The following is a 13,496-nucleotide window of genomic DNA, read 5'->3' on the forward strand; positions in this document are numbered from 1 at the left end:
CCATAGGGACGTAAATGGGGTGCAGCAGACGGGGCAGGGCAAGCCTTAGACCTGTTAAGATTTTGATCCGCCCCTACCCATTTTTTCAAATTTTACCCTGCCCTGCTCAAACCCGCCCTTCCACATTTATGATCTTTCATTTTTCTGTTCTTGTTTTATTTTGCAATATTCTATTACTAATTTTTTACTTTCTTGATCATTTTATTGAACTTACATACTAGAAGTATCAAATTTATACAAAACCAGATTTAACTATATTGTTTGAAGAAAATAGGAACCAAGCCTAGTGTTAACTACTGACAAAATTGAACTCTAATCTTTTTTAGTGTTGAAAGAGTTTCTTCCATGCTAGTTCTTGCATCAGGTGCTGCTAAAGTGCAGCTCAAAGCTAATTTCATAATAGAGAACTGGCACAGCATCTTTGCATCAGTTGGTTCATCCCCTAGTTGTACCAAATTAGCATCGACCACCTTATGAATTCCACTTGGAAAAGAATCACTGACCCAACATCGTATGCTAAAGTCTCCGGTAAAGATTTCATCACTTGGTCTCCTTCTTGTAAACGTCTCCATCATCAGGATGCCAAAACTATAAACATCACAGCTCGTGGATACTACTCCATCTTGTCCATACTCTGCAATCATGGTTGAAAATGATAAGAAAGGCATCCTAGCTATGGATGAGTATGCTAAATCTGAGAGTATCAATCTATATAAAGGGCAATGAATTGTTTTGTGTATTATAAGGATATGAAGAAACTTTAAGAAGTTCTAATACCTGGAGCAATATATCCGATGGTCGCAATAGTCTTTGTTTGAACAAAATCCTCCCCTGCTCCTAACAATTTTGCAATGCCAAAATCACTAACATGGCCAACCATGTCTTGATCTAGTAAGACGTTGCTTGGTTTTAAGTCACAGTGCACCACAGGTCTTGAATATCCATTGTGGAGATAGTCCATTGCTGATGCAACATCGATCATTATATCTAATCTCTGCAACATGTCTAAGAAAAAGTTATGACTGTATAGCCATTTTTCAAGTGTCCCATTCGGCATGTATTCCAATACTAAGGCTTTGAAATCAATGTTGGAGCAACTAGTGATGACTTTAGTAAGATTTCGATGGCGTAGGTTGCGTAACATTTCACATTCCGTATCAAAACTTTTGAATGAGCCCTCCAGTTGTGCATTGAATACCTTTGCTGCAAAAAGAGTACCATCCTTAAGTATCCCCTTGTAGACCATGCTGAAACCCCCGTAACCAAGCAAGTTGCTTTCATTGAAATCCTCTGTTGCTTGTTTCAGTTCATAATAGGAAATTCTTTCATGCCCATTTTCTAGAGACAACTCTGCTTGACCTGCATTCTTCTTTTTCTTCCGCAATCTTAAAAATATACATGCGAGGGATACTGTAAGAAACAGCAGGCCTACTCCCAAAGGGATGTACAAAACCAGGATTGCCTTTTTCCTCTTGCAAGAATTTATGATGCATGGTGGTACATGAAATTTAAAATCACCACAGAGTGCATTATTGGAGATGAATGATTGGCTGGTGAAGTTTGCAAAAGGACCACCAGTGGGAATTTCTCCACTGAGTTCATTGAATGAGATGTTCAGGTATTTGAGATAAACAAGAGCTTCTAATGATTTTGGTATTTCACCACTAAGATTGTTCTTGCACATATCCAAGAATTCCAATGCCAGCATTTTGCCAAATGGATCTGGAATAAGCCCATCCAATCTATTATGTGCCAGAGAGAGTTTAATCAATCTATCTAGACCCCCTAGAGTTTTAGGTATCTCACCAGAAAAATCATTTTTCGACAGATCAATGAGTGTTGCAACCTTTAAATTTCCAATATCAGAAGGTATTTTCCCAATTAATAAATTGGATGATACATTGAATTCTATGAGATCTTGAAGGCTCCCCAAGCTAGCAGGTAATCTCGAACTCAGCCTGTTGGAATCTAGGTAAAGTTGCCTTACACTGGTAACATTCCCTATGCATGGTGGCACTGAACCAGAAAATCGATTTCCTGACAAGTCTAATGCGCCAAGATGCTTTAAATTGCAGATAACAGTAGGTATTGTTCCTTCTATTTTGTTGCTTTGTAGGTAAAGTTCTTGAAGGTTCAGCATGCCTTGGACAGCTTTTGGAATATGTCCAGTCAATTTATTGTTAAACAGAATCATCTTTATCACTCCAGTAAGGTTACCAACTTCTTCAGGAATGACACCCTTCAGTTTACAACTTTGTCCTTCAAACATTTCTAGAGAGTCAGAGAAATTCCCAACAGATGCAGGTAAAACACCATCCAACGGATTCCTATAAAAAAATAGTAGTCTTAGTTTCCTACAGTTTGTCAAAGATGTAAGGAAACTCAATGCCGAATTGCTCCAAAAGTTATTCCCCCCCAAGTGCAGAACCTCGAGGTTTTCTAACCTACCAAACGATTCAGGAATTGGACCCGTGAAACTGTTGTTGTAAAGAGCAACCATTCTGAGTTTCGAAGAATTTGAGATAGTAGCAGAGATGAAACCAGTCAAATTATTCCCTCCAATATAAAGCTCTTCTACGCTGGGCATTCCCCGACCTAAATTTGAAGGTAAAGTACCTGAAAGCCTGTTATGTATAAGTGATAGGATCTGCATTGTTGATATGTTGAAAATGCCTGCAGGAATGGAACCAGTAAACTTATTTCGAGCTAATCCTAGTATCCGTAGTTTATTGAGATCACCTAGCTCCGCTGGTATCTCTCCTGTCAATATAAGGGAAAATATATGAGTAAAAATTTGGTGGAAGATCTAAAAAAAGGTTGCAAATTTCATATTTCTTGTGGTGAAATATCGCACTACCTTCCAAGTATTGTCCTCCGAGAGATAATCGTCTTAGAGTTGTTAAGTTGCCTAACTCTCTCGGTACAATTCCAATGAACTTATTGCCAGACAATGACAAGATTTGAAGCTTTTGGCATTTCTCTAAGTTTATTGGAATAATGCCATTGAGGTTGTTGTCTGAGAGGTAAAGCTCTTCCAAGTTTGGAAGATGGTCACATATAGTTGTTGGAAGCTTACCAGTAAGATTGTTGTTAGTAAGAGCAATGTTTTGCATTGACGTACTATTAAAGAGTGATGTCGGTATAGATCCAACTAGCAAGTTTTCTTCCAGGACTAAATAAGTCATGTAACGAAGATGACCAAGTTCTTGAGGGATCTCTCCTTTGAGAAAATTTCTAGACATTCTCAACTCCTCTAGCTTTGTTAGATTGGAAAGGGAAGATGGAATTTCCCCCGAAAATTGGTTGCTCGAAAGGTACATGTAACGAAGGTTAGGTAACAAACTTAAAAATGATGGAATGGCACCAGTGAAGTTATTGCTTGTGACATTGATCAGTTTCAACCTTTGCAAATGAGCCAACTCTTCTGGCAAATCTCCACGGAAAGTGTTGTCACTGATGTCGAGGGAAACAAGAAATGAGAGGTTTCCAAGGTGTGGAGGAATGGTACCATGAAGTTGCATGCTAGAAATGTCTAAAGCTGTGACTCGATGGTGGCGGGAGCTGCAAGTGATTCCAATCCAGCTGCAAACCGGGCTGGAAGAAGTCCAGTTTCTTGCTATGATATTGTTAGGATCAGAAGAAATGTGAGATTTCAAGGCAAGAAGAGCAGCTTCATCAGTGCTAATATTGGGAACAATAGCCCGTGAAATATGGTCATGAAGTAGAATCAAAGCTACAAAAGCAAAGAGAAGATTGTAACGTGTACCCATAACTATAATAGGGCAGGCTTCTCTTTTTTCCTAAAACAAGAATGGTTGAGGCAAAGCAATGATCTTAGATGGTCTATTTGATGATATCAAGTTCATTGGATATCTATATACTATCGTGAGTCTTTGGACTTTTATTTTATGGTTAAGAGGTCAAATTTCAGTGCTACAAGTTGTAAGTGTGTAAGCTAGTCACAGACAATGACATGTTTTGAGTGGTCCTGACCAAATGTGTGTCTCTCTTTATTTCTCTTGTGAATTGGGAAACTGCAGCATAGATTTTGTGACCCTTTATCTTTTAGTATGCAATAACCCAGGAGTCAATATAACGTGTAGAAGACTAATTACAGTCCTAACTTATTCTCAATTTTCCCTTATTATTTGTGGAAAAAAGAGAGGAAAAAGATGATAGCTCTAGAGTACAAAACCAATGACCTGTACGAGTTGATTGGTCTGTAAGTATTGTACAGAGTATGTACAAGCTAAGCCCCAAGGCTGTTAGGAAATTTTTTAGTCAACAGCACTCTTTATCATCATTTATACATCCAGAATCATTAGAGCCGTATCTGTAAGCCAAGACAGCAAAACTGGAAAATGACATTAGCGACCCCACAGGCAACAAGTCTCTTTAGCCTTTATAAGATGTGCCAAAAATGTCAACCTGGTCCTATTTTTTCTGGTCAGTTGTGGCGACGTTGCATTTAATTATAAGTTGAATATTATGAAGACATGAAGACAAAGGAAGAAAATGTCGAAATTCTGGACACGCTATTTGAAAGCACCAGGGCACTATTGAAGGCAAGTGTGGACTGCAAAACTGGAACATGGCATTGGCGACCCTATTGTTACTAATGAGAGGTTCGAAGTAGGGATGGCAAGTGAGGCTGGGCAGGCCGTCGTGGGTTGCGCCTTAACCAGCCCCACCCCACCGCACATTTTTTTTGTTTTAAATTCTAGTAATACTAACCAAAATTTAATATTATTGTGCAGTGAAACAAAAACTACATAATATGCAAAATGTCTCTTTTGCCGGACACGTCAGCCTGAAAATCCTATTCATTCTGGTCAGTAGCGTGGTGTTGCATTTATATGTTGACTAGTGAATTTATCCGCGCTTTGCGCGGTCTAATACAACATTAGTCAAGAAAGTCATGTAATGAAATTTCTCATTTATCTAAAACTTCTTATAATATAAGATGCTTAATTACCAAATTAAAGACAATATATGAGGCAACTAAACAATACATATATTTCGTATCTCGTGAATTTTTTTATTAATTTAAAACTATTCCAAGACATACAGAGTACCAAGAGCCTTTGAAAACGAAAAGTATAAGAGAATAAAAAAGTTATTCATAAGAACAATAACACCCAAAATTAATTAAATGACATCACGGAAAAAGAAGACACGCCAATCGCTATGATATTTCCATTCAAATAAGAAAACAATGGCTTGACAAAAAAGGATAATAATGTTTGACAATTCATACGTAATTAATTTATATAATTTTTTTACAAAAAAGTCTTGATATATTTATATTGCAAATCACTACTTCTGTATCTCAATTAGTTACTCTGATCACCAATTATGCAGCTGAAGTAGAAATAAATCTGTATGATGTTAATAACATAATAAAATTATAGGAGCCTTAAAACAGTTAGAGATTACCAAAAAAGGAAGGGGGGGCAGGGGGAGGGGGGAGGGAGGGCGCACAATGTTTGTAAGACGCGATTGAGAATTAGTTACTCCATTATTTTAAAGAAGTGAATTGAAAGGAGAGAAAAAAGGATCAAAAGGATGACTTATTGGAAAAAACATTATTGTCACTATTACTCTCTGCACTTAGCAAGAAATAAGTTCTCACCGATGAATTTCAAAATTTTTGAACTTATAATTACAAATAAAAACAGTATATACACACACACACATATATACACACACACACACATCATTCCTTTATTATGGAAGTGTTCAAGCATTTGAGGAAAAGGAAAAAAGTGTATTATATCACACAAAATACAAATAATAATATTTACATGACGTGTTTGAGATAAATACTCATCATGATTCAATATTTGATTCGTCGATGTCCCTGCAAAATAGACATCAAATTGTCTCCAATAAATTTGAAACATAAATAAGAAAACAGTTTGCCTCTTTATAAAATTTCTCGGATTTATAATAACAGCCATAACAAATTGAACACGTCATACTAAAAGTGTTATAATATTGTCGAATTACTACTAACAAAAACACATCACACCATTGTTACTAAAAAATATTGAAGAAGAAATGAAGAATTTTACCTGTGATGAGGGGAAAAGAAGACGAAAAGAAGAAGCCAACAAATAGAAATGAGTTCACAGCTAGCCAATACCTGAAAAAGAAAATACTTGCAATGGTCATTGGATAAAGGCAACGTCGATCCATCAACTCATAAAACAAATAGATATCCTTGAAACTACTTGAATGAGTAGGCATCTTCTCATCCTTCCAAGCAATCCCATTCCCATTTCCCATGCCTTATATGCCGCAAAGCTTCAATTCTTCTTGAAATTTGCACCAAGAAGAAGGAAGTTGCTGAAGATGCTGGAATTAGCAAAATGCTTAGTTCTTATTTTTTCGGATATTTACTTACCAAAACCAAAAAGGTTAGTGATTAAATGATATTATTTAAATCTGGAAAACAAAAGAACACATGTAACTGATATGATTAAATGACATTATTGATAAACAGATACGTGGGCTTTAGTTCAACATATATCATGTGAGGCTTTTTTTAAGCCATTTAATTAATAAATTATGTAATTCAAAAAAATGAGATAAAAGATAAATAGGAATGGTGGCGCTATGAATAGTGAGCGTACATCACCTGTCTATCTGGAAACTTTTTTATATTATATATAGATTACATGATGAAGCAAGTCCCATTTTCCAAATCTATCTTCGATCTATCTATATAGAATATGAGAGACAAATAAAATTGCAAATCTTTTAAACTAAATTTTTTTACTTAAAAATAAATTTTAATTATATTTTGAGTTCAAATCGGTTACAACGTAACTTCTTAGCTTTATCCTAAATAAACTCATCCCTTACATTTTTCTCTCTTCCATTCAATTTGTTTTCTTTATTCTCAGTAACCCTATGTTTTTTCTCTCCTTCTCCTTTGATTTTTTTAATTTTATCTTTTTACAAAAAAAATTAATTTCCTATTAAATGAGGAATTCTGACTAAACTTAATTGAAAAGACCTTTCATCTACCTAATGACCCGTACAGATACTGTGAAGTTTAATTTCCAAGTTCAATGTTTTTTGTCCCGTATTTATTTTCTTCCTTTTAGCTTCCAACAGTTTAAACTTTTCATATTCTTTATCAATCTATAAAGTGCACAATTAAATAATCTACCCTCAAATCACTTCACTTTAATCTTTTAATTTCTTATAAAATCATTCTTCTCCGCAGCTTCTGCAACAATGATAATCATACTGTTTTCCCTTTTTTCCGTGAAGTCATCTGTGTAGGTTTATCTTTATTCATTTATTTAAGGGAAAATAGTCAAGTATAATTTTTCTAATATAGTTTATTGGCTAACTTTGCGCTCCGTTGATCAAAATGATCAAATATACCCCTCTGTTAATCAAAATGTTCACTTATACCCTCAGTTGAATGGAAATCCCAATTCAACCAAAATTACCTATTCAATTAAAAATACTCATGCCCCATATTATAACCCGCCCCCACCTAAAAAATAAGTTGACCCCACCCAAATATACCCCTCTACGCATTCTTTAAATCATGGCATGGAAGCCGAATCACAAGTCATATCATGATAGTCCCATTATTCATTAAGGATTATGTTCATCATCCTATTATAGGGGCACATCGAATCATTTCAGATTAGAAAACCGGGTTCACTTCTTTACATAAGTTTCAAATTCAACACAATTCATTTAGAGCATTCATATGTGATAGTCAAGCTTTTCAATCATCAAGTTTAAACATCCCTTATGGGGTAATTCAAGTTCAAATACCATAGCTTTATATCTCAATTTTCAATCATCCTTTAGAAAGGAAAACAATCATGAATACATATATATGATATAGTACAAACAAGATTTAATTGGGCTTGTCCCTCACGCACATAAACCACAACCAAAGAGTTCACAAAAACAGTTCGAAAGAGCATGTTAAAAAAGAGACATACAAATCACCTACATAGTCAAAAAGGATTTTTAAAAGAGACATAGCTCTAATCCTGCTATAGGCTAGAAATCGGATTCCTTCCAAGTTCAACAATCACACTATAATGGTTATTAATAACAAAGTTTAGAACTTTAACCAATTCTAGGGATTTCTACCCTTCTTTCCAAAAAAATAGAATTTTTTCTAGCCTTAAAACTTGTTCTTGAATCCGCATGTGAATCATTAGTGAATTCTAATCTTGTAGTATGCTCTATACCAATCCAAACCTTATTACTAAACTCGGAAAATCAAAAGTCTTACCTCTTACATGAACTCCACATGCCCTTATCTCCTTATTCTTGAGTTTTTAAGAATCTAGGGTTTGGAGAGATGAACTAGTATCAAGAAGAGGTGAATTTGGTGTAGAATCAACGTAGATGGAGTAGGAACTCACTTTAGAGGTAGGAACTCACTTTAGTGGTTTGGGGAGGCCTTAGGATTGATTTTTCGTGATTAGAGATGTTTAGGAACTAACCCCAAGCTTAAATATAAGAACGAAACGCGAAAAGAGACTTTTGACCCAAAATCCGATGTTTTCACGATGGCCCCGCGACACGTGGCCATCGCGGGACCCCCTGTAGACCTGAGGTTGAGAAAGGGTGTTTTTGTATGCTCGGGGCGCGACGCGGAGCCATCATACGCGCCCTGACGCATGCAAAGCGTGGCTATCGCGCGACCCGTGTTAGTTTCTGCGTAGTGTTAAGTAAAATGGACATAACTTATTGTACAGAGCTCTGTTTTTCCTCTGTGATATATCGTTGGAAAGGTATTTCAAAGACCTACAACTTTTATGTTTTGAGTTTTCTCAAATTACCAATGAACGTACCCTAAAATTGGATATAAGTTCAGACTGTCTCAGATTTAGACGAGTTTAGAAGCCCTTAAGAACTCGGGCAATTGGCGCGAATGCCCTTCAAATGCGCTGGTCTTTAATTTTTGCCCCCGTAATGCGTGGTCTTTAATATTTGCCCTTTTAAGCTAAAAGATAATAAAAAAAGACTTTACTACCCCTACCATAACATATAAAAATCGAAGTCTCAGAACGAACCCCAAACATCCAATTAAACCTATCCATCATTTCAACAACAAACCTTTCAATCGTTCCATCGTTTCAACATTTCACCGGAGAAATCTCCATTGATTTTCTTTGCCGCTACAACATCGAAAAAGATAAAATACATAATATATAGCGTTTCAATTGAATGTAATTCAACTTAATTTGATGCTTTATTAAGTTTAGATTTGTTAATATTTGAAAATAACAACAAATCATCTTCTATGAACTAAACAACTGATATGCAGTGAGATTCACATCGCGAATCATAATTTTACTCAACAACATAGAATTGATCAAATTTATTGCTTTGATTCGATTTCAATTAGTTTATAGTTTCCTTTTGATTAATACACAATGCTCAATGACTTAAACTTGAAATTATAGTAACTTCGGACAAAAAATAATCGAAGAAAGTTCGACAAGTATGCCGAAGGAGGCAAAAGTTTACTTTACAAAAAAACAAAGTATGCTGTTAGAGGCAACTTTCATTTTCATAAGTAAAATAAAAAAAAAATACACAAGTGTTAAGAATTAGACAAGTATGCCGGAGGAGGCGAAGTTTACATTAGAAAAGAACAAAGTATCTTTTAGAGGCAAACTTTCATTTTTATGAGCAAAACAAAAATTTACGCAAGTGTTAAGAACTAGAAAAGTATGCGGAGGAGGCAGAAGTTTACTTTACAAAAGAACAAAGTATGCTATTAAAGGCAACTTTCATTTTCATAAGTAAAATAAAAAAAAATACACAAGTGTTAAGAATTAGACAAGTATGCCGGAGGAGGCAGAAGTTTACATTAGAAAAGAACAAAGTATGCTGTTAGAGGCAAACTTTCATTTTTATGAGCAAAACAAAAATTTACGCAAGTGTTAAGAACTAGAAAAATATGCCGGAGGAAGCAGAAGTTTACTTTACAAAAGAACAAAGTATGCTGTTAGAGGCAACTTTCATTTTCATAAGTAAAATAAAAAAAAAATACACAAGTGTTAAGAATTAGACAAGTATGCCGAGGAGAGGCGAAGTTTACATTAGAAAAGAACAAAGTATCTTGTCACAGAGGCAAACTTTCATCTTTATGAGCAAAATAAAAATTTACGCAAGTGTTAAGAACTAGAAAAGTATGCTTAGGAGTCGAAGTTTACTTTACAAAAGAACAAAGTATGCTATTAAAGGCAACTTTCATTTCATAAGTAAAATAAAAAAAAATACACAAGTGTTAAGAATTAGACAAGTATGCGGTGAGGAGGGCGTAAGTTTACATTAGAAAAGAACAAAGTATCTTTGTTAGAGGCAAACTTTCATTTTTATGAGCAAAACAAAAATTTACGCAAGTGTTAAGAACTAGAAAAATATGCCGGAGGAGCGAAGTTTACTTTACAAAAGAACAAAGTATTATGCTGTTAGAGGTAACTTTCATTTTCATAAGTAAAATAAAAAAAATACACAAGTGTTAAGAATTAGACAAGTATGCGGAGGAGGCGTGTTTACATTAGAAAAGAACAAAGTATCTTGTTAGAGGCAAACTTTCATTTTTATGAGCAAAATAAAAATTTACGCAAGTGTTAAGAACTAGAAAAGTATGCGGAGGAGGCAAAAGTTCACTTTACAAAAGAACAAAGTATCTTTTGTGAGGCAAACTTTCATTTTTATGAGCAAAACAAAAATTTACGCAAGTGTTTAGAACTAAAAAAGTATGCCGGAGGAGGCAGAAGTTCACTTTACAAAAGAACAAAGTATGCTGTTAGAGGCAACTTTCATTTTCATAAGCAAAATAAAAAAATACACAAGTGTTAAGAATTAGACAAGTCTCACTTAGGGTAGAAGTTCGCTTTACAAAATTACAAAGTATGCCGTGAGAGGCAAACTTTCATTTTTCATAACTAAAACAAAATATTATTAACAAAACAACACCAATAACACATAAGATTGCATAAAAATCAAAATTATTAACAAGACAATACCAAAAAATCAAGACACACATAAATTAACTTAATTCATGAAGTTATGTCGGAACAAGCATAACTTTATGCGGAACCGGCATAACTTCGCTTTCAAAAATCATAAACTTCTGCTAACCAAGCATATGTTGCCTCAGACAAAAACATTCTTCAAAAAAATCGATTATTAAACAAAAACGACGAAGAACAACATAAAAAAGGCATTCACGCAAAACTTCAAAGATTCAACAAAGAGAAAACCAAAACGCATATCAAAATCAGCTTAATATATTACGACATTCATAATACGATATTCAAAAAATCAAAATATATACATGGGGAACGAAACTAAAGTTGAAAAAATCGTAGAGACACTATAACAAAACACTATAATTTTAAATAAAAAAGGATCAATTAAATATAAAAAATGACGAAGACAAAGATATCAATTCAACAAACAACAATTTAACATAAAAACAAATATTGAAACGAGCAAAAGATCCAAATTCGTACCTAAGTTTTAGAACAGATGAGATAGACACAAAAGAGGAGGAAAGAAGCAAAAAAAAAAAAAAAAAAGAAAAGAGCAAATGACGAAATAGAAAGAGTTTTAATGGGGTAAGGGTAATTTCGTCAAAAAACTTTCATTAAACAGGCGGCAAGGGCAAAAATTAAAGAAGACATAAATGAGGGGCAAAATATAAAGACCAGCCCAAAAGAAGGGCACTCCGTGCAAAAAAATGTAAGAACTCCACTTTGTGGTTTGACTTCAAAATGACAGTTTATCACCCGAATTCATCTCTAATGGATTCATATAGCTAAAATATCATCTCAATACTAGTTTTTACACATTCACACCTAACTCAGATTTACGGGGCGTTACAACTTTACTTAAATTATGCATGTTCGTAGTTTCTTCCGCATCAGTTCATGCACATGTTGAGTCAGCAAGCCATGTGGTTTGCTCGGTCACATGCAGTCAAGCATCGAGTGCCGTGTTATGCTCAGGCTATGGTTCGGGGCGTGATAGTGGATTCTTTTTTTGATCCGGAATGGAATGTATGTGTGACAAGAGGGGCTTGCTCAGATGATAAGCGTCAATCTGAAGGTTGTGAGTTCAAGTCACCAAAAGAGCAAAAAGGGGAGCTTGAACTTTTGGATTACGGTCCACGAATCTGGCAGTAGAAAATGTCCAAAACGAGAAGAAAGCATCCTCTATTACTCCAATTCCAGCCATGATTCATGTCTAAAGGACGGTGAAGCAATTTTTTCTAGAACACATCAAGCAACAAATAGGTGAATTAGTTCATGTATAGAACTTTGATTGGTTCGAGCGAATCGATTCAACTGGATTTCTGCGCTCTTTATTGTTTAAGTGGCATGTAATTTTTTTTTTATTTTTTATTCTTTGTTTTTCCTTATCATATGCAGTAATTTCATTTGTGGGATGAAGTAGTTAGAGTTCTTTATTTTTTGCCATTAACTATTCCTACCTTAAGGTATTCTTTCTCTGTTTTTTGTGATAATTTATAGGGGAGTGATGAGATGCGGAAAAAGTAGGAGAAACTATTTTTGAAAAAGCAGGAGAAACTATTTTTGAAAAAGCAGAAATACAAAGATGTGACATCTTTTAGACCAAAATACAAAAAAACATGGAGTTTCATGCATTTTTTAAGCCCTTCAGCAATATTTGAAGAGCTCTCTTGGTCATTTTGATGTTTTGGATTTATCCTTTCTTTTTCCTTTTTTATTTTGTGAACCAGAAATTCTAGTCGAAGGAGCAGGTAATTATTCAAAAGAGGACTTGCTTAATATATCAAATCTATGTGATAGTTAAAAAAGATTTACTCATTGATACGGGGTACACGCCCAAAGCGCGAGCTCAAAGACTAGTACTATAATAAAAGTGGGAAGGTTCTAACTCTAAAATTGATTTACGAAAATGTTCATTTAAAATTTGGTTGACCATTTTACCCTCAATCAAACACTGTTCCTATACTCAAATTAATTCCTTCATAAATTCTGTGTATGCATGTGTGTTACTTCCAAGTAGAAAAGAATCCAAAACATTAAATGACTTCTTTGAATTAAATACAAGAAAGTAGAGATACGTTGTATAATGTATTAATTAACTCAAACCTAAGTGATGCTTAAAATTCCGATGAAATGAACGCAAGGAACCTTGCAGAAGTCGAATAAACTAAAGGCAGCAAAAGCAATTGTTCACCATACTCTGGATGCATTCATCAATAAATTATATTACTCTATAAAAAGTAGCTGACTGTTGTGTTTTTTTTTTTTTTTTTCAGGGTAAAGAGGTTGTGATCTTTGTACTTCCGGCTTCCTGTAAGTTTACTTTTCCTCACATGTTGCTATTGATTTTTGCTATAGTTGAATCTATTTCTTAATTTTGGGCTGAGCACTATCGTGGCAAATCCACGTCTCTCCAAGGGGTGTATGCAGTGACGATTCTATGTGTAAATTTTGGGG

At 34.7% G+C, this 13,496-nt stretch overlaps 1 protein-coding gene across 2 annotated transcripts; it reads right to left on the bottom strand.

Annotated features, from left to right (window-relative positions):
* Positions 1 to 168: 168 nt before the first annotated feature.
* LOC132040852 (probable LRR receptor-like serine/threonine-protein kinase At3g47570) lies at positions 169 to 4,007 on the bottom strand. 2 transcript variants are annotated; one of them, XM_059431546.1, is made up of 3 exons: positions 3,077 to 4,007; positions 778 to 2,760; positions 169 to 634 (listed from the first exon to the last, which is right to left on the bottom strand). In XM_059431546.1, exons 1-3 carry the CDS (start codon positions 3,768 to 3,770, stop codon positions 294 to 296), a joined length of 3,018 nt encoding a protein of 1,005 aa, XP_059287529.1. In that variant the 5' UTR covers positions 3,771 to 4,007; the 3' UTR covers positions 169 to 293. The 2 variants fall into 2 exon arrangements, with proteins under 2 accessions (XP_059287529.1, XP_059287520.1); XM_059431537.1 differs by having other exon boundaries at positions 2,858 to 4,006.
* Between the last annotated feature and the right edge of the window lie 9,489 nt (positions 4,008 to 13,496).

This window comes from Lycium ferocissimum, chromosome 2, assembly GCF_029784015.1.
Source record: "Lycium ferocissimum isolate CSIRO_LF1 chromosome 2, AGI_CSIRO_Lferr_CH_V1, whole genome shotgun sequence".
In the NCBI taxonomy this organism is placed as follows: Eukaryota; Viridiplantae; Streptophyta; class Magnoliopsida; order Solanales; family Solanaceae; genus Lycium; species Lycium ferocissimum.

Coding starts and splice junctions, on each gene's coding strand:
- LOC132040852 (XM_059431537.1), bottom strand. CDS start 3,770: ATGGGTACACGTTACAATCTTCTCTTTGCTTTTGTAGCTTTGATTCTA. Junction 2,761..2,857: donor CGGAGGACAATACTTGGAAG/GTAGTGCGATAT, acceptor TTATATTGACAG/GAGAGATACCAGCGGAGCTA. Junction 635..777: donor CATCGGATATATTGCTCCAG/GTATTAGAACTT, acceptor CCATGATTGCAG/AGTATGGACAAGATGGAGTA.